We start from the raw sequence: 19907 nt of genomic DNA on the forward strand, positions 1-19907 counted from the left end.
TAGGCTCTTGTGCATCTAAGATTCATTCCCTCCATTGAGACTATACAGAAGTTTGGTGTGAGGAAAGATAACAACCAACTTAGAATTAAAGAAATGATTTTATTTTTTCAGCAAGCTATTTTTGCGTAGCAAACCTCTTTTTAATGTACGGTATATATCTTCATAGTTTCACTTTGTGCTCAACTGGCTTATGTTTAGGAGTACAGAGCTCGGGTGAAAGCCACAGTTCATGACCTTATAGAGAGGAGACGATCTTCCAGGTCTGTGCTATTCACTCCTCAGCCAAGCAAACTCTTTCAGAAAGAAAGTGAGCTTGTTCGGCCTAAAGATGAGTCATTGTGAGTTAACATATTAATATATTATAATATTAAGTTTTAGCAAATCTTTTCTTCAAGTAAAGAGGTACATTTCATTACATATCTCATATTTTGAGAAAAAATACATTTCATTATTTGATTAAGCTGCAATACGTAGCATAGGCAAACTAGTCACTGAATCCAGCATTTCAACATATCTATTGTAATGTGGCCTTGGATTTGTTTCCTCTTTGACCATAGGAACCAACAAGAGAAAATAACTCATGTCTGTACTTTCATTTATTAGCACACCTTTTAACTTGGATATCAAAAATACTAGCATTAGAAATTTGTTTGGACATTGCAGCTAAAGTTATTTCAAAGGGCATAACCGTAGTACAGGCTTTTGAGTGTGCTTTATCAGAAAATAATCTCATGGAGCCGTAATGTGTTAACCGATAACTTTATTCATATCAGTTATAATATGAGCAGCATTATTTTGATAATGTCTACCATCTGATATTATTATATATTACTTTATTGATAGCCTATAACAGTTTTAATGCATTTTTTGTTTGAAATAATTGAAATATTTGTTTGAAATGCCATAACAGTGGTGGAAATCTCAAACTAGTTCAATGTGTGTATTTCAATTGCAGTCTTGTTCAACAGACAACTGGTGACGATGCTGCTCAGATGGAAGAGGAATTTAGGACTACAGCTGGTTTTAGAGAATGCATGAATATCTACATTCATTCCTTCTTCTTTAGCACCTTCATATTTGTGGCTATCATCATAAACACCGGGCTTCTCGTTCTACAGACGTTCGAATTTATCGCCGTACGATCTGGTCAGTGTCGCGAGAGTTTTTTTAATTGATTTCCTTGAATCGATTTTGAACTATCAGATGAACAATGATGATAAGTGTGTGAATTTACTGTAATGATTATTTATACCACATATCAGCTAGCGTTTTTTCATATACCTTGTGTGTCTGAACTCCTCTGTTTAGATTATTGTATAGCACATTTTTATGTTACATACTACCAAAGTTACCTAGTTATTTTCTGTTGAAGTCGAATTTGGATTTATGATTACATTTTTGTATAAATCTATTGACTCCAAGTATAGAATTTGAGCCAATCTTTGTCTTCACACAAAAAGTAATTTTCAATTTTGAAATTTGAGTATCTCGATTTTGTAATATTTTCAATATTGTAATTTTCAATGCTTGATATTCGAGATTTCTCAAATCATTACAATTTTATAAGTAAAAGTGACAATACTGGTGCAAACTAAAGATCTAGTGGAAAACTAGAGAAACTAGTAAAAAAATGCAAAATAAATTGAGACTATATGTAGATGCTGTCACCCTGTATATTACGATCAGTTACTCTACCACGCTTTTGCTCATGCGCTACACAATAGCTACACTTCAGTTCATGCCTCTCTAAGATAGGGTTACATTATAAACCCTTCTTTTTTTACTAGTTATTAAATCATTAGTCAAACTTTTACGTATAATTGGGGTTTCTAAATTAGTTTTTATTCATATTATTCACTACAAATTTTTGTTAGGCTCTTTGTATTTATGTGGATTATTCGTCGTGAGTTTTTGTGACTTGGCAACAAATCAAACAAATATTAACAAAAATGTTAACAAGCCATTTGCTCCAACATACAACTGTTTTGATATACGAACGAACTATAAGAATGGCTTGACTTCATACCATATTTCTTTCATAAAGAATAGGGATGCTGTGTGGTTGAATGCTAGTGCTTCCATACTACACGCCAAGCATCAAGCTATGTTAGCGATTTGTTGCTGCGCGCTCTACGTAATGTCTTTTTACTATTATCTCTCATATGGCCAATGATCTTCTATGACGCAGTGATAGTATTTCAGTTGTGTTCACCATTCCTCTGTTTCGTGTTGGACTGACAAAATAGGCCGTTAAATAATTTGTTGTATGTAGTTTTTACAAGGTAACGCTTAATTGATGAAGCAGTCATATGAAGGCGTGTTGACCGAGGTGATGAGTTCTCATGTACTCAAATCTTAGCAGCTACATATTCAAAGCAAAACTTAATTTTAGCATACAAATTAGCTTGTCAAGGACAATTTTGTAGATCTTAGTCTAGTTTGATATTAACAATATAAATCTTTCAGAATTTTTTTGCGTGTTTTCATTTTTGTGCTAACGATACATAACGAATGCAAAATTTTGTTTGTTTCGAGCTGTATAACTGACTATCATCCATGCTATGGACACCAATTGTTTTTGTCTAGAGCTTTGTAAAATTTAATTTGGTATTGTCTAATATTTGTCGATTAGACAAATATATTATATTTTACTAAAATATAATTATAATAGTTAATTGTAGTTCAGTAAAATATACGAAACTACATTAAACTATATATCAACTAATTAAATTAATAGAATTATAAAGTTATACTGAACTATCAACAATATTATTATTTTAATAGTTTGAAGTTCAGCTAGGTTGATTACCAGTAACTTTTCTATTTCATTTTTATCAAACTTTAAATATTACATCAACAGCACATGTAGAGTTTCTCATTTTTCGTTGAGCTAAAAATATAAAGCCAACCATGTTTTAAATTTTTCGATATGCGCAGATTATTAGGAGGATTTCAAATACGGCAATTAAATGCATAGTTGGCAGCATTTGAAGGAATTTTCATGAAAGGGTTGGTCTAGGGTGGTACATCGAAATTACGTTTTCGCATAAATCAAAACAAACTTATTCATCTATATATACGTATATAATTTTCAAAGTGTGTTTGTGTATGTCCAGCTATAGCTATTAAAATCTTAGAATGAAAAATCCGTATTGCAGAAGGGTTGATCTTTCCCGTAAGCTCCGTCCAATCCCTTACCGATTAAGCCACACGAGCTTGATGGATTCATTAAGCGATATATGGCATTATATAGGTGCAAATACCTACCCCTCTCCATGAGAGCGGTTAGTTAAGTAGTTAGCTCTTATTAGTAAGCTTGCTCAAATTAGCCATTGGCAATGTGCCAGGCTAATGGCAAGTGGTAGGCAACTACATTACCTCTCACTGTTTATAAGCTGATTTGTAATACCCGTGCAATGCCGGGTGTTCCACTAGTGTGTTTATAAAACTCATGTGTCATGACTCCTTTTATTAAAGTGAAGAGGTAGACAACCTAATCACTCTCAACTATACTTCTCAATTGCCTCTTCCAACAATACAGTTTGTATTTTATATTACACTAGCTGTGCTACCCGGCATTGCCCGGGTATTAAAAATCCGCTGATAAACAATGAGAGATACTGAGAGTTGCCTGCCACTTGCTTTTAGCCTGGCACATTGCCAATGGTTCATTTGGGTAAGCTTACTAATAAGAGCTAACTACTTAACTAGCCGCGCTCTATGACGTTATGGCGGTAAATGGTGGTCAAAACCTTCAGCTTATAAACCAAATAAAAAAGACGGCAAGTTTGTGACTCGCAAATCTATTTATTTTGTAGATTGGTATTTTACGATTGTGGACAATGTATTTGTTGGTATATATATCATGGAATGCATCCTCAAGATCTATGTGCTAAGACTCCAATTCTTCAAGGACTATTGGAATATTTTGGGTGAGCTTATAACACGTTACACAATGGTGCTAGCATGGCTATCAAATGGTATTCATGTTTATAAGGTCTTTAGCATTGTCTGTTGTATATGACAACACTAGCTGTGCCACCCGGCGTTGCCCGTGTAATAGAAGAGTACTTGGACAGAAAATTGATTTGTATTTAACATATAACAACATTTGCTATTGTAACTTTCAAACTACATATCATGAGAAAAGTTTTTTTTGTCTTATAAACAATGAGAAGTAGTGAGAGTTGTTCGCTATTAGCCAGTTTAATAACGTGAGCGAACAGCTTCTCGTGACGTTATGCTATGACCCGCGTCACACGCAAAGCAGTTAGGTTTTGCTCTTATATAATGACTTATATTGGCAAGCTAACAATTCAACTTCCGTAGTCTTGTGGTCAAGGTGTTAAACTTGTGAACGGCTTGGTCAGTGATTGAGTCCTCTGCGCTCTGGAATATTTATTTTAAGATTTATAGCCAGATTTCCGACAGACACACGGACTTTGAGAAATATATAATTATATAGAATATAGATATATAGATGGACAAGTGAATAGCAGTGAAAGGATCAGTTCGCATCCTTGCACATATACAATTAATTACACCGCTTTGTATACAAGTCTACAATTCACTCTATAAGGTGCTGTTCACATCTCATATTATTTTGATTTTCGCTTTAATCAGTTTCACGAAAATACCGGATGCCGACTTGCGTGCAGGTGCAAAGAGTGAACAGCAAATGCGTTCAGCACGTTTACTATTTGTCTATTGCGGTGTGTACTTGCGCAGGCAAGGGCTGTCGACTCCCGCTTCTTTGCACTTCATTTTCCAGGATTTTCCATAGACTGTACACTGTATGAATCCAGACAATTGTCTGATGTAGCAATGTCTGTCGGTAGAATGACAACTTACCAATATGTGGCTTTTGCGACCTATTGCAAGCGACGCGTGCATGCAGGTTTACCGCCTGAGTATTGTACTGTAATTTTCTTTTGTTCTTACTGCTGTCAATAGTATACTGCACCCTATGCCGGATATAACTATATTTATCCTCTCATGTATACTGTGTATGCATATTGTACCATAGCGTAGCCTAGGAGTATGTTTGTGAGACATTATACAGTAGACAATATACCGATACGAGCAGTGTATGTGTAACCTATAGCATTATTCATATGAGTTATAACCCTAGTGCCACAGTAATTTAATAGTGTTTACCATCCGATATTATTGTTTTTAATGCATTATTTCTTGTCCAAAACCCCATACCTATATATAACGATGGTGGAAAGCTAATGTACAGTAAAGTGCTCAATTTACAATGTCCATACTTTCTCGATGTTCGGACTTGACCTAGACTGTATTAGTTTGAACAAGTGAAGGTTGCATGTATTTAGTTATAGTCATGTCAGGTGATTACGTATTATATTGTTTTTTGTTAATTTTTATTCATGCATATTCATTGGATATCGCTAGAGGTCATGACATTGTAAACTGGGAGGAAACAATGAAAAAGTGATTATCTTATATTTATGTGAAATCTAAAAACAATTAAGGGATACTTATAATAGAATACAAATTAAAAAGCTTAAATATGCCCACCAAATTTTATGAAGACTTCTTGTTGGCCTATGTTGGAAGGCGCAGGGAAAGGCTATTCCAACCACCAATAATCAGCATTTAAGGAATTTTTTTAGTCCTTTGGGGTTATTGATTCATTGCCATAGTTACTCTGCTTTTAAAAGTAACACTGTTATTTTTATTTTACAATCTTTTAATGATTACCCACTAGGTGTTTCATGTCATTACGTACTGTTGCCTGATAAGTTATTGTTAAATCATTTAGTACTAGTATTTGATGCTGGAACATTCTTTTAGATCTGCTACTTGTGCTGGCTAATGTGATCAGCATTATTCTCCCCCTTATGATCCACAGTCTGGCTTCCGGACAGTTTGTTGCTCTCAACATCCTTAAAATGTTTAAGATATTTAGGGCTATTCGAGCGCTGAGAGTGCTTCGAGCGATTCGGTAAGAAATCACATTATAGCTACTGGTTGGTTTTAGTTTACGAGTTTTAAATTTTACCTTCAGCACAAATGTTGGCCATGTTCTCTAACTTGCCTTGAAAAAATGTTTTTCATTCTTCAATAAACTCTGATTATATTATATGTAACTAACTGTGACTCCCAGAATTATATTATATGTAATGACAAGTGTGATAAATTAGTTTATTGTTGTTATTTGTTGAGTCTATTGCAGGTTTATGGCAAACCTTCAAGTGATAATGAATACTGTCCTGCAGTCCATGCACTCAATGGGAGCTATAGTGGGGCTAATGCTCTTGTTCATGTGTATCCTTAAAACAAGTACTTACGGAAAATCGTAAAAATCGATTTAGTTTTTTTTTAATGTACGATTGTGCTAAAATGTTAACAAAGGGTGTTAGAGATTATTTATTTCAGTGGTGGTTTTATTTGTATGAGAAGGCTTTAGCAGCATATGTAGTATTTTATATTCTCTGAATTATTTTGTAAAATTCAAGATGTGTTCAAACCTTTGTGCGCTTCTGTAGAAATGGCTATCCCCAAGCATTTAAAGGAGTCATTCTAAATCGTTTATCGAGTGAAAAATTTGCAAATGTGCTATAATTATCAATATATTCCAAAACTTTCCTTGAGTGTTTTTTGTTGTTGTAAAATATCACACAGATTTCTTAGGTCATTTTTGAGGCTCATCTCACGACCACACGAGCGGAGGGGAAGTGTGGGAGTTTTTATGATAAATGCATGTGCACACAACTTACGAAAATTATTCATCAACAATGAGACGAACCCTCGTCAAGAAATTTCATCAACAAATTTAAGCATCGTTATGTAAAGTCCTTAAAGTATAATAACGATACAAAACACATTTAAACCTATTTAAACATGTTACCAAGACTTTGTAAACCGTCGGTATTATCTTAAAACTTACTCATATGATCGGATTATACACAAATAGACAGATTAATTTGAACGAAAATTGCCACAAAAAGCTTGAAAAGCTCGGTTTAATAAAAGTTAAGACCGAAAAATGAAACGCCAATAAAGCCGTGCGACAGATAGTAGAACTATTTAGCAGTGCGCATTTCACGAGAAAACCGTGTTCATTTCATCAGTCTATGGCATTTTTTACTTGTAATCGAATTTATTCGAAGGTTTCTGCAATAAACGTAGACTGTTTGAGGCGTAGACCGATTTACAGGTACGAAATTGTGGTACACAGTTTATCAGCCTGTGTTTTTTGTCCAATCACCGAAGGTTTCATTATTTAAAACGTTAGCCGAAATTCTTTACAATTTATGTACAAGCTAGGGCCGAACTACAACGCCCCTTCATGACGAGAACGTTTTTTTTTTGCTACAGTTTTATACGCGTGAATGCTCCTACTCGCTTTCTGTTAAAGATCGCTTATCAAAACCATTCTACATTCAACGCCACCAACTTTCAAACCGTGTATAATGTACAGTAGCTTGCCAATTTACTTCTAATTTTGCATTTCAGAGTTATAATAAACATATTTCTTTATTGTTGTTGAATTACATACATTACAGTGAATTAGGCCTACAGCTTTATAACACTTTTATAACAGCTTTTATTTTGCTGCAGTTTGCAGAAATCTTCCAGACGCATGAACGCTCATAGGTTTTCTATTATTGCTGTATTACTATATTAACAATATTGGTTATTTTAATAATATCAGTGCATTTTACTTATAATATTGGCCAACATTGCATTTCTCCCATTGCAAGGGAGAGATATAAACTTGTAATATTTTCCTTTCATTGTTGTTGTTTGTCATGACCAAACACTTTTTAAATAAATTTTCTAAAAACCTATATAAATACCACAACTTCTCGATATTGCTACCTATGATGTTTTAAAATGTAAATAAAATTGTGTATTGGTTTTCTATTATTACAATGAAATTCAACTGTCATACAGCCCACGACCAAAGTGATGGCCAGAGATATTGGCAAAAAAAGAAAGGGTACTGATGGTTGAGAAATGCAATATTAGCAATCAAATGACTCTGCAGTGCAATAGGATAACTGCAATGGTAGCTGTAATGTACTGGGTGTGGGTGTTATTATATACAACAAACAGCATTTTTTCATTTTTCCATTTTTTCCAGAACAGTTTTCCATTCATTATTGCTGTTTGTTGTATATAATAACACCCACACCCAGTACATTACAGCTACCATTGCAGTTATCCTATTGCACTGCAGAGTCATTTGATTGCTAATATTGCATTTCTCAACCATCAGTACCCTTTCTTTTTTTGCCAATATCTCTGGCCATCTCTTTGGTCGTGGGCTGTATGACAGTGGAATTTCTAGTATTATTATATTCCCCTGTCAATGTTGATTATATAATATCTATAATTCCCCTCCCTACGTTTTCTTCCTGATAACACCTGCTAGACATGTTTGCTGTGATCGGAAGGGGAATGTATGCCCACGCCGACCCAACTAGGTTTGGCTCATTGTGGCTGGCTCTTTTCACACTTTTTCAACTTCTCACTCTGGATGATTGGTTCCTCATCTATGAAGATGTTGTGACAAATGACCCTGGTATAGGATAATATTGTAATCTCTTATCGTAAAACATGTTCAATCTGTGTTTGCTCTTAGAAGACTATTTGTAGAGCATTAATTTTTTGTAAATTTATATTATATTATAAGGGATTATAATATATTATAATAATATATTATAATAATATATAATATGTATTATTAATATGAATAATATGATATATATTATATATCATAAGATATTATAAGCATAGTTTTTCAATGGTATTACACTTTCAAATCATTTACAAAATGTTGCTAGGCTACAATGCTAACTGTCTGTTGATACTGTATTTTGTTAGAAATTAATTTTTCACTCATTCTCTCCAATTTATATCCTCCAAAGAAATAGATTCAACACAAAACACACTGCTGTTGACATGAATACCGGCTGAAGTAAAAATATAGATATGAAATGCTAGCCGCATTTTGTCTATAGATCTAATACATCCGTCTAATTTTGACTGATGGTTACAGCTTTCCTCTCTGCTAACCATTATAGTGTTTGGTTATATGCAACTTGTTTATCTATAAATTTTCCAAAAGTTTGGTGAAAACTCTGAATACAATGCAGCCAAAACTTGCTAATTAACCCTCATATCAAAGGTTTCACTTTTGTATGCACATGCAAAAAATACACAACACATACAGGCGTTTGCAGAGACAAATCATTGTCTTAATCTAACCAATCATGGGTTTGTTTGGTTTGTAATGCTTAGTTTCACCAATATCACTGTTGACAAGGTTTTATTATATTTTAGGTTCAGGTCATATCATTGTGTATCTTATCGCATACATCGTCATAGAGTTTCTCATATTTCTCAAGTAAGTCTGGCTTGCTTTCATTGTCAAATTTTTCAGGTCTTCACTTTTTTCTAGGTTTCTGCATTTCTAAGTTTTGCCTTTCAAGTATTTTGAATGGATTGATTCCTTCAGTTTTGAGTTCACAAAACCCAAACATTAAATGACATGTATTTCTTTTTTTCGCTTTCAAAATCATGTCTACATTTGTTGCTGTAGCAGCATAAAATTTGCGTCTAGTCATCTTCTACTTCTGATTGATGTTCCACTAGTCAGCACGGATGTATCTCATGTAGAGTGAACACGCGTTTACCATTTTGTTTGCAGTTTATTCGTGGCTGTCTTGGTAGATAATTTTCAGCTCACTCTCTACGCCACTCACGGTGGTGATACAAAAGAGAATAAAACGATCAAGTTAGACAATAGAGATGATGATGATGACAATACATCCGTTTGTAAGTTAAAACTTATCGTTCATCATTATTATTGTTGTTATTCATTATTACATGTGCTAGAGATGTATTGTAAATTGTTTTTATTGATTTTACACGCATGACAAATAAAAACTAACTAAACTGTTGAGCTTTATAATGTTGATGAGAGTCATAGATATTTAATAGAAAAAGAGGTCGGACTATCTTAATGGCCATTTTTGTAAGAATACAAACAACCTGGCTTGCAACCTGAAACAGCCAATCATCCAGTCTGACCTAGTATAAACTTTCTATGTCACTATAACTTGGTAATTATATCCTATAGGCATTTTAGTACATCGCAGAATATGTCAACACTGTTACTTGTAGTTAGTTATGGAGAAGATGATAAATTTTATGGAAGAGATTTTAAAAACAGAGTTCTGTTTGAAGAAGCATACCCCGAGATAAGTGAACAGTAAGTAGTGATAAACATATTATGGGTGCAAATGCTGTAGTAGTGCTTTGTGTCTACACATCTGTTGTGTGAATAACTTGCTTTCTTTCATACCTATAATTCCATATTAAACTTGCATGGCTATCAGTGTTGATTCATCATAATAGAATGTAAAGTAAGGAGAATGACATTCCATTCCATTATTTACTCACCTTGCGTGCAAATGTTTGCTCCCATCCAAAGACATACTGCGAGACATACATATATGTCAATGCTTCATCCTCAATTTTAGAGAGAGGGAAACTACAGTACATTTCTTCCAGATGTTGGCCTCCATAGAATATAACATGTTTCTCTACCAGCAGCAGCAGAATACTTTTGACCTCATAATAGACTTGTGCAATGAGGTGGGTTTACCTTTCATGATCCTTTTACAATTATTCATCTTAAACAATGTTTATAATATATGTATATGTAATTCGTGTGTTCACTGTAGATGCATATCTGTTTCTAATGGTCGGGAAATTTAGCTAGAGATTTACAAAAGGTTTTAGGGCGCATTGAAAGTTATTGTGACCCTGTGATATGAAGGAGCCATATTCTTATAGAGAGTATCTACCTTTTTACATGTGTAAACAAAACATTTGGGTTCTACCGGTAAAAGGGCCAAGAACGGCTAGTGTTTCCAAAATTTAATGTTACATTGTAAAATTAAATTGATTCCCAATTTAATTTTACAATGTTAGAAAACAATGCATATTAGCATGGTTTTTATTTTAGCAATGTTTGTGATGGCATTTGTAAATGTTTTTCTACTTTGAGATCTGTGCTCGTAGCAGTATTAGGCTAATTCGGCCATTTGGTTCAAATGTTGACCCTATAGTAATCACTTTGTTTAGTAGTTGCCTAGCAGTGGTCGCTATAGTAACTACCGTAGCTATTTTGCTACCTCAGCATTAAGGTTCCTACTCAAGTCTGAGCTAGCCAATCACTAAAGGTCAGATGTTCTAAAATACCTCTGTTTGCTACTAAGTGAACCTTTTCCACATGCTTGATTGTAAACAGTTGGTGCACCTTTCATGTAATGGTATCAACATGTACTTGTAAATACCAATAAGCCGTAACCCAGTCCGATTGATTTGAGGTGCGCACTCAAAAACAGCAGGTGTAGCACAATGTTTCATATTAGAAACCCAAAACACCAAATTTACAAAATATAGAAAATAGAGAACATAAATAAAAAAATTGAAGTCAATTTTTTGGTTGCTAGACTAGACTTTCTTTGAGCATCTGGCGTTTCCTGTTTCTGGCTACATTTCCATGGCGATATCCCAGTACCGGTAGACATGAGTAGCACAGGTACTAACTAGGATAGCTACTGTATATTTGCAAATTTGAATCATGTAAATTGGATAGGATTGAAGGAAACCTATACCATGGCTATAGATCACATATGGCATATCATACACATGAGAGTGAATAACCCATCATAACTCCGTATTATTGATTTTTGTAGCAAGGCCTTGAGGGTGATGGACGATGAGAAAGAAGAAAATGTCTACTTCAGTCGCTATATTTTTGTTTGTAAAAAATAAATAGTAAAGAAATAGCATTTGAGTGACTGCTTGATTATACACAGGTTTCCCGGGTGCTTCCACTACACTCATTAACTTCCGGTTGAGGAACTTGTCTAAACAAGTCTTTAAAGGTTTTGATAAGCTCTGCGAGCTTTAGAGGCAGCTACGTAAGAACACGAAGATGTAGATGCTCAGACGAGTGAGAAGGTTAACCACCACATAAACACTGGCTGCATGGCTGACAGAGCTAGTAGAACATAAAGGCGTCGTTTGTTTCCTGACTGCTGGTAATCTTCAGAATGCGGTAGTATTTGTACTTTAAGACTTCTCGTCTAAAAGATTAGAAATAACGTGTTAGACTTAGAACTTACGTGTTAGACTTGAACCAGTTTATAAATAAAGTAGCATATCGATAGGCACATTTGCGTCATTCTAAGATTTTAATACTCACGATAACACAGGTTTTTAAGCTAGCATGCTTGGTAGACTGAAACAGCGATACTATTTATTACTGAAGCACTAAAAGGCGTAGAGTGCCAAAAATTTCAAATATATATCATAATGAATAATATATTACGGTTATAGCATCCTGCATGCGCCAAAACTAACAAATGCCCTGATTTTTCATATCATCCACAAAGAAATACTGCTGTGTTATATACATAGTTGACGATGACTGCTGCATTGTAACCTGATTGGAAACTACGTTAGCGGAGCAAGTGCATTTATAAGTGTAATATAGCACTAACCATAAAGAACATGAGACAGACACTGAAATAAAGCAGGATGCAGTAATAGGCTGTACGGTTGATATAGACCCCAGACAGGACTGCCAGCACCATCCTACAACATATGTTACATGTACACACATATATGTAATACACGCACTATTTGAATCGCAAGGAAATTAATTCTATACGACTATAACATATTCTTAATAGTTTAAACTTGTTTCTACAACTCTTGAGAATGATAAGTCTGTGGAGTGTTCCAGGCTATTCCTTATATTGTACGGTATAGCTTTTAACTCCCGGATAAAAACCTTTCTGTGTTTATTCTTCAAACTAAGGTAATAACAAACCTTCTCGTGTTCATACTCTGAACTAAGGTAATAACAAACCTTTTACCTACATTCAATGATTTATGTAGTGATTTGAAACTAGTACCCAAATAAGTAGTACTTGCTTCTCAAAGCACGTGACAATGGTCATGTGATATAGCAGAACCGTTAGGATGGAGATGTAAGCCACAAGTTAACAACAACTTTTAGGATTGAGATGACAATCAGCAAGGAAAGTGTATGTAAACAGGGACCGATCCTAACGGGGAACATTTAGAACCTTTAGAAAATTTTATTACAAAGTTAATACTCAACTTTAAACCGGGTGGCCATTGGAAGTACTGAAATTTGGAAGATGTTTAACAGATTATTGGTAAGCCTGGGTTGTGTGGAGGGCCAGCAGTCAACATCAAAAACTAGTAGATACTAAAGTTGACTGTTCAGTAACAACATTTAAAGTACTGTTTGCTAAAATATGAATAAATTGATTTGGAACATTGAATTTATTAAAATGTCCTGAAGTCGACCACACTAAAAGAACACAGCAGCAAGCAATCATTTATAGCTCTTGATGGGTTATCCTGATGCAGCGCTCAGGTAGCCAGCGATGACAAAGATTATTGTCAGAGATTCTTTGTAATTGTGTAAGATGGCTTCCCAGTTAATTATAAAATATTTCCTGCAATAAAACTTCACATGCTCCTGAAGGTTTGAATACAGCAGCTACTCAAATAGTTGACTCAATTGCTTATTCCAACCATTGTATGTTACAATGTACATACATGTACAATGTAATGTAACCATTCCAACAAATGTATGTTACTTTATAGTAATTTCTCGAGCTATGAAGGGTACTCATCAAGCTATTTGCGCAAGGCTTCATACCTGTAAATGTGTGATTGTTTCATAGACTGATGATTTCTTTATATTTGTCATTAAAGGATTGCCAAAGAACTCGGTTACTTGCTCAAGTTAATCAAATGTGCAATATAAGAACATGAACAGGGAATGACAACTCACCCGAAATACTTGTATCCGCAGTAGGACAACCAGTGAAGATAGGTGAGGTTAGTGTTAACTGCGAGTATGTAGAGAGTAAACAGTATTGCAAGGATCTCCAACAGCAGATACCCCAATGCTGAGCTTGTAACCACACCAATTGTCTCTGGTGTAAACCTTGAAACCATAAATTTATATTTGTAGTAAAACAACCAAGGAAAAATGGATTTAAAAAAAAGGAAAAACTATGAAGAATTAAAGTTATTGGTCATGTGATAATAGAGTTATCCACTTAAGTTAGTGGAAAACTCTATTACCACATGACCAATAATTAAGTTAAGAGTTATTCGCTGGTGGATGAGTTACAAACTTCAGGGATATTTCCAAATGGTCTGATATATTGAAGTTTACTGGCATTTGGGCTATTAGCTATGTTGGAGTTATCTGCTATATCAGAGTTATTTACTGTGCAGAAGTCATCTGTAATATTGGAATTTCCAGATTGTGCTCTGCAGTTGGAGTTATCGGATTAGCACAATTCTTCCATTGCTTTAATTACTCAAAATATTTTTCTTGGTAACGATTTTACGAGCCGATGTGCAATTGAAGTGCAATTTAAGTATATGTCGCATGTCTTTTGTGGCCTCTTCCATACTATTCAACATCATAACAATAAATATTACATCATAAGGAGACTTGAAAAACAATGCTCACACCACAAAATAAAATTACATGTAGGAGAAACCACTGGACATTTGTTCAAATACTAAAAAAGTGTTTTTTGTAACGTTCCATTGCTATATCTTGTTAGCAGTGTCTGGATAAAGGTGGAAGTAAAATTAGGAACAATCAGTAAAAATTAAACTATGATACTTGTTAATTTTTTAGTTTTAAAACAAAACAATTAAAATAAAAACTGAATCTACAGCGGATAAACAGTTCTAAACATTTGTTGGAACACTTGCATATAAGTTATGCTTCACATTAAAATGTCCTTGATGTTAGAACAGTATGCCCATGAGTTGTTTCTGTGTGTCTTTTGTCTTTGCTCAAAGGTCACGTCTGTACCCTAAATACATTTGTCCTGATCTACCAGGACAAGATATTCCTATCTATAGAAATCGCAAAGGTTGTGTATCGTCTGTGATTCTGTAAATCGGTGTCCAGCTATAGCTATTAAAATCTTACAACTGCATGATAGTAAACCAATCATCTAAACACAAGACTACGAATGCCCGTACTCTTCTACAGCTCTTGCTATACATTGTATACCCTTTTCCCGTTTTCACGCGCTAAATGACGTATTAATTGATACATTGCGCCTCTGGGTTACGATGGCCCTGTTATAAAATATTATTCGCATAATTCTATAAAACACAATGCTTTTTTGTTCTCGCCATACTAGGGCGAATTTGTTTTCTGCCATACGATATCAACAAAAATTTCTCTCAAAATGAAAATTTAAACGTGCAGTTTCAATTTTAAGTGTGCGACTAAAACGGCCCAATTTCATACTTCAATTTCCGGTTTTTCAAAAGGGCATTCGCTAGAAATTGCAAAACTAAAAACTGTTCACATGGAGACTCTCGTGTAGGATTTGCCTCTGCATTTTCTCGCCATTCAGTCAGACAAACTATCTTCGTGTGCTCCACTGATGTGTTTGATTTCATTATCTTAGTTTTACGTTTATGCCCGCATCGAGAAGAACCAGTATCGTCGTATTCAAAATTTTGATGGATAACTTTTGCTGCAACTGTAACCTTTTTATACACCCACTTCTACGTAATAATACTAATTGCTATTATTAATTCAACATATTCATGATTTTTATTTTGTTTTCTTAGTTGGTATTAATTGTATCAGTATCAAATCATTTTTCGTTGTAATCTTTGTAGCAAAACAGACTATCTAGCCATTGCTTTTTAATTATTTCCCATTCAAACACCTTTACAGTTTTATTTTTTCTTTCAATTTATTTTTTCTAATAATTTATTCTAACAGGACAAAACACTTTACCCATAATATGAAGATTAAAATTTAGAATGGTAAATGTTCCATATATTAAATAAAAATAAATTTTCTGTGCAAAGACTTTTTTATTACTCGAGCAACGCCGGGCATTCACCTAGTCTACAAAATAGTTGAGTGTTTCAGCACTCACTACAATCTAAAGTTACACAAGTCCACACAACCAACAACAGCTTGTTTAATAGGTGACGAGTTGAGTTAGGAATGTTTCAGAATGCCAACAAGTGTCATGAATACATACCTTCCTTGAATACCAAGAGCTATCGCTGACACCAAGACGAATGTTACAAATCCCATAGCTGTAACAAACATAGCATCATAAAAGATCAAATAATTTACCTCTGACCGCGGAGAGTACATCAGTTACACTAGTACATCAGCATGGGTGTTTAAAACAACAAATCACTGAAGTCAAAGCATGATGATATATCACTCTAAATCGACAAATTAGCATTAATTGTAAAACAAATGGAATATGTGTCTCATATGAAAATACAGTGCACCCCTGGGTTACGAGTATCCTGTTAAACAATTCTTTGTCTTACCATGTGGAACACAATGTTTTTTGGCCCTGCCATACGACATTTTTTTCGCCATATGACATCAACAAAAAATTTATCTCAAAATTCAAATTTGGCAGTCAGTGTGCTCAATAAGTCAGAATAATGAAGATGCCGATACGCTACCCGCTGAAATCCCTCCCACAACACCTGAAAGAGATATGATGCTTGCTCGTTCTCAGTCCAATGTTATTCGTTATTAGTTATAGTGGAAGCGAAACCGGAAACAGATGGGTGATAAAATTTAAGACGATCTCAAAATTCAAGGTTAGTTTAGCGAAATATATACTAAAATGTTAAGTGCTTAAATTTAAGGCTTCAAGTGTGTGTTCAGTAAGCCAAATTAATTAAAATTAAATTCAAAGTTTATGTTATACATCTGTCTCGAAGGTAAGAACTCCCTTCTGCGCGTAGTATATTGTAATGTTACATTTTAATGCAGGTAATAACCAGTAAATACACTGAATTTACTGTAGGTAACTATAGTTAACAAGGTTAACATATTATTTTGTAACTAATTTTTAAAATGTACAGTGCATATGTAAAATTTTAATGTTTTCTAACAGGGGGTGTTTGCATTAGATAATTAATATGGGTTTCTATACCACTCTATAGAATATTTTCGCCTTATGATGCCAACACCGGAAAGAATTGATGTTGTGCGGCAAGGGGCACTGTTTAGTAACTTGCCGAAGCTTCAGTCTTGATATTGTTGTGTTGGTAAGCTATATGTTTGGTTTACACTGACATGAACCATTTTATAAAAATAACTGCACAATTAACAGGTCCAACAAGAAAAAGCATTTTAAAACACGACATAGCAAAACTCTACTCACTGGGAATGTATAGGTCAGGAGCATTAACATCATATCTTGGGGCAACTGGCTCATCTTGATTAAATACCACAGACCAATTCTACAATAAATGTAAAGACAAGTGAGCCACAAAAAACATTAGAACAAGCAAATTTAGGCTTGAATAAACCAAGTCAATAGTTGACACTGATGCCGGCTGTCAAAAACTTACCGAATGTGAAAAAGGAAACAAGAGTAATGCTAATTTCTTTCCAACATATGTCGTATCAACTGCAAAGTAGTATTTAATTCTTGATGTAGAAACATATTTGTCCAGCTGAAAAAGAAAACGCAATACATTTCATTAGTGTAAAATAAAAATATCTTCAAAGATTTAAAGTAACAACATAAATGCATTAACAAAAAATACTACGTTCTTCAATTGTTGATGTTAATAAAGTGAACAACGTTTAACAATAAATAAATTATTTTACTGATGAGAATTGCCAATAAAAATACGACGTATTTACATTCTGCTGGACGTACTCCTTTCCTTGGTCTGCTAGCGTATTTCCATAATTCATAGCCATAGTAGCCATAGGGTCTGAAAGAAAGGACCCTGACTGTGGAGTTTGTTGATTACCATAAGGAGCAGGTGGTGGAGAAGAATAGTAGTTCCCTGCTGGTTGTTGAACTGGCTGCGGCATTTGTGAAGTGTCCTCAAACATATTTGGGTTGGCGGGTCGTGGCGCTTTTTTGCCCAGTTTTTTTGGGCCCCGTGCTATATAAAATGTAGAAATATGTACAAAACATAGCCTCTAATGCTGCTCCTCTACACGTGTCCAAACCTTCCAAACTGAGTGCTTGATGAGCAGTAGTAGGCCTAGGCTATTTCAAGTGTTATACCAAAATCAACCAGCTGTTTTATTTTATAACATTCAAGTTGCTTGGAAAAAGGGATATACACGAGCTTGCATTTTTTTACTCCATGCTACAGCCAAGATATCTGATTGCTCCCAGATATTAAAAATGTGAGAATGTATTTGGAAAACAGATGACCTATATATAATATATGCTTTTATTGGGCAGTCTGCAATCATTTTAGAATAAAAAGAAAGGTATTGCTATGGACGAAGAATAAAGAGGAAAGTACGTGAAGATCATACAAAGTGATAAAATTTACAGATTAAATTGTGGAATTGAAATGAGATATTGGATAACAAAAATGCCTCTAGATCATCCTATAAAGCCAATCAAACCACTAGAACTAAGTCATGGTAATAATATGCCATGACTCAATAACATATTATGCAGAAGCAACCATCAGATAAAGATAGAAAGACTAAAAGTGAGCATAGCAATATACAAGCTGACAACTACATGTATAGATGAAGCATTCTGTCTAAAGCATAATACTAATAGGTTGTGAAATTAGCACAAAAAAGATAGAGGCGATTCAAGAGTGCCAAGCAACTGGATAAAAAGGATACTCAACAAATTAGTCTACCTTCAAGAATCTAATTTAGATCAATTAAATTAATTGTTGCAATAGTAAAACTGTAAGAGTAATGATGAAAAGCTTTATCAGCAAAAGATCTTTTGCACTAAGTACACAGGCTCTTCAAAATGAGTACCAGCAGCAAAATATGTAAGAGAAATCAATAAACTTCATCAGTGAGTAACTTCAGCAACAATGATGTCCTAACAGGCAATAAATAACTAACAATCCTAGTTAGAACAAAGTCAAATGATGGTAATTGCGGATCTATCACATAATTTTAAATGCAGACTGTACAAGGAACTCGTTGCCACTCTCTAGCACAAGACCAGTATTTGCAATTAGCTAGCACAGAGCGACAACCATGTTACTAGAAAATAATACAGTATATGGCACTATGTAAAACCCCAACAGCCTAATATAATGTTAACGCCAATGACTATATAGACAAGCAGACATTTGAAGTAAAAAATAAAAAACTATAAGATATACTGTTGTAGCTATTGCAATGTGGAACGACTACTTTTAGTACGTATAGTAAGCAAAGAAAAAGTTAAGAAATACCACACTTTAAAAGGAACTCAAAATATGATGGCTGCTGATAACAATGCGATAATAATGATTATCAATGCACAGAGTGCAATAATACTTATAGTTAAATTTATGTTGTTATTGTTATCATTCAGACAACCAGAATCATGCACATGAAATAACAAACTACAGCAATAGAATAGCTTTAAACCTATTCTTTTACATCGAGGCAATGGTGCTCAAACTCGAGGCTAATTGTTTGGGCATCTAAAAAAGTTCTCAGTATTAAAACATGGCTCACTCACACTATTTTCTGCAATCATCTTCACAAATGAACACGTCACTAATAGGTTGCAAAAAGCTAAAGTTCACCGGAGTGAGTAAACGGAGACCGTAGAATAGTCAAGTTAGTTCAGTTAATCGACACAAATAGCTAACTAGAAAATACGTTTTACCGCTATTTCCTTGTGGTTGTCCAAATCCTGCTGGTGGCGCGTCCATTTCCTCACGTGAAATTATGATACTATATCTTTTAACAATATAAAGACGACATACTCATTTGCCAGTAGAAGAAAATTAAGACGTACAGTTGTAACTGTTTCCGTCTTATAGCCTAACTTCTTTCAAGCAAGAGG

The 19907-nt window shown here is 34.4% G+C and overlaps 2 protein-coding genes across 2 annotated transcripts; one reads left to right on the plus strand and one right to left on the minus strand.

Annotated features, from left to right (window-relative positions):
- Positions 1 to 291: 291 nt before the first annotated feature.
- Positions 292 to 11862, plus strand: LOC137399373 (cation channel sperm-associated protein 1-like). The gene is made up of 11 exons (XM_068085451.1): positions 292 to 338; positions 956 to 1146; positions 3819 to 3932; positions 5818 to 5968; positions 6200 to 6291; positions 8405 to 8554; positions 9316 to 9379; positions 9683 to 9810; positions 10159 to 10246; positions 10518 to 10632; positions 11742 to 11862. Exons 2-11 carry the CDS (start codon positions 993 to 995, stop codon positions 11766 to 11768), a joined length of 1083 nt encoding a protein of 360 aa, XP_067941552.1. The 5' UTR covers positions 292 to 338; positions 956 to 992; the 3' UTR covers positions 11769 to 11862.
- LOC137399374 (protein YIF1B-like) lies at positions 11783 to 19893 on the minus strand. Its single transcript, XM_068085452.1, has 8 exons — positions 19728 to 19893; positions 17774 to 18024; positions 17476 to 17580; positions 17286 to 17364; positions 16131 to 16188; positions 13883 to 14038; positions 12552 to 12645; positions 11783 to 12134 (listed from the first exon to the last, which is right to left on the minus strand). The coding sequence occupies exons 1-8, from the start codon at positions 19771 to 19773 to the stop codon at positions 11994 to 11996; spliced, it is 930 nt and encodes a 309-aa protein (XP_067941553.1). The 5' UTR covers positions 19774 to 19893; the 3' UTR covers positions 11783 to 11993.
- Between the last annotated feature and the right edge of the window lie 14 nt (positions 19894 to 19907).

This window comes from Watersipora subatra, chromosome 7, assembly GCF_963576615.1.
Source record: "Watersipora subatra chromosome 7, tzWatSuba1.1, whole genome shotgun sequence".
Lineage (NCBI taxonomy): Eukaryota > Metazoa > Bryozoa > Gymnolaemata > Cheilostomatida > Watersiporidae > Watersipora > Watersipora subatra.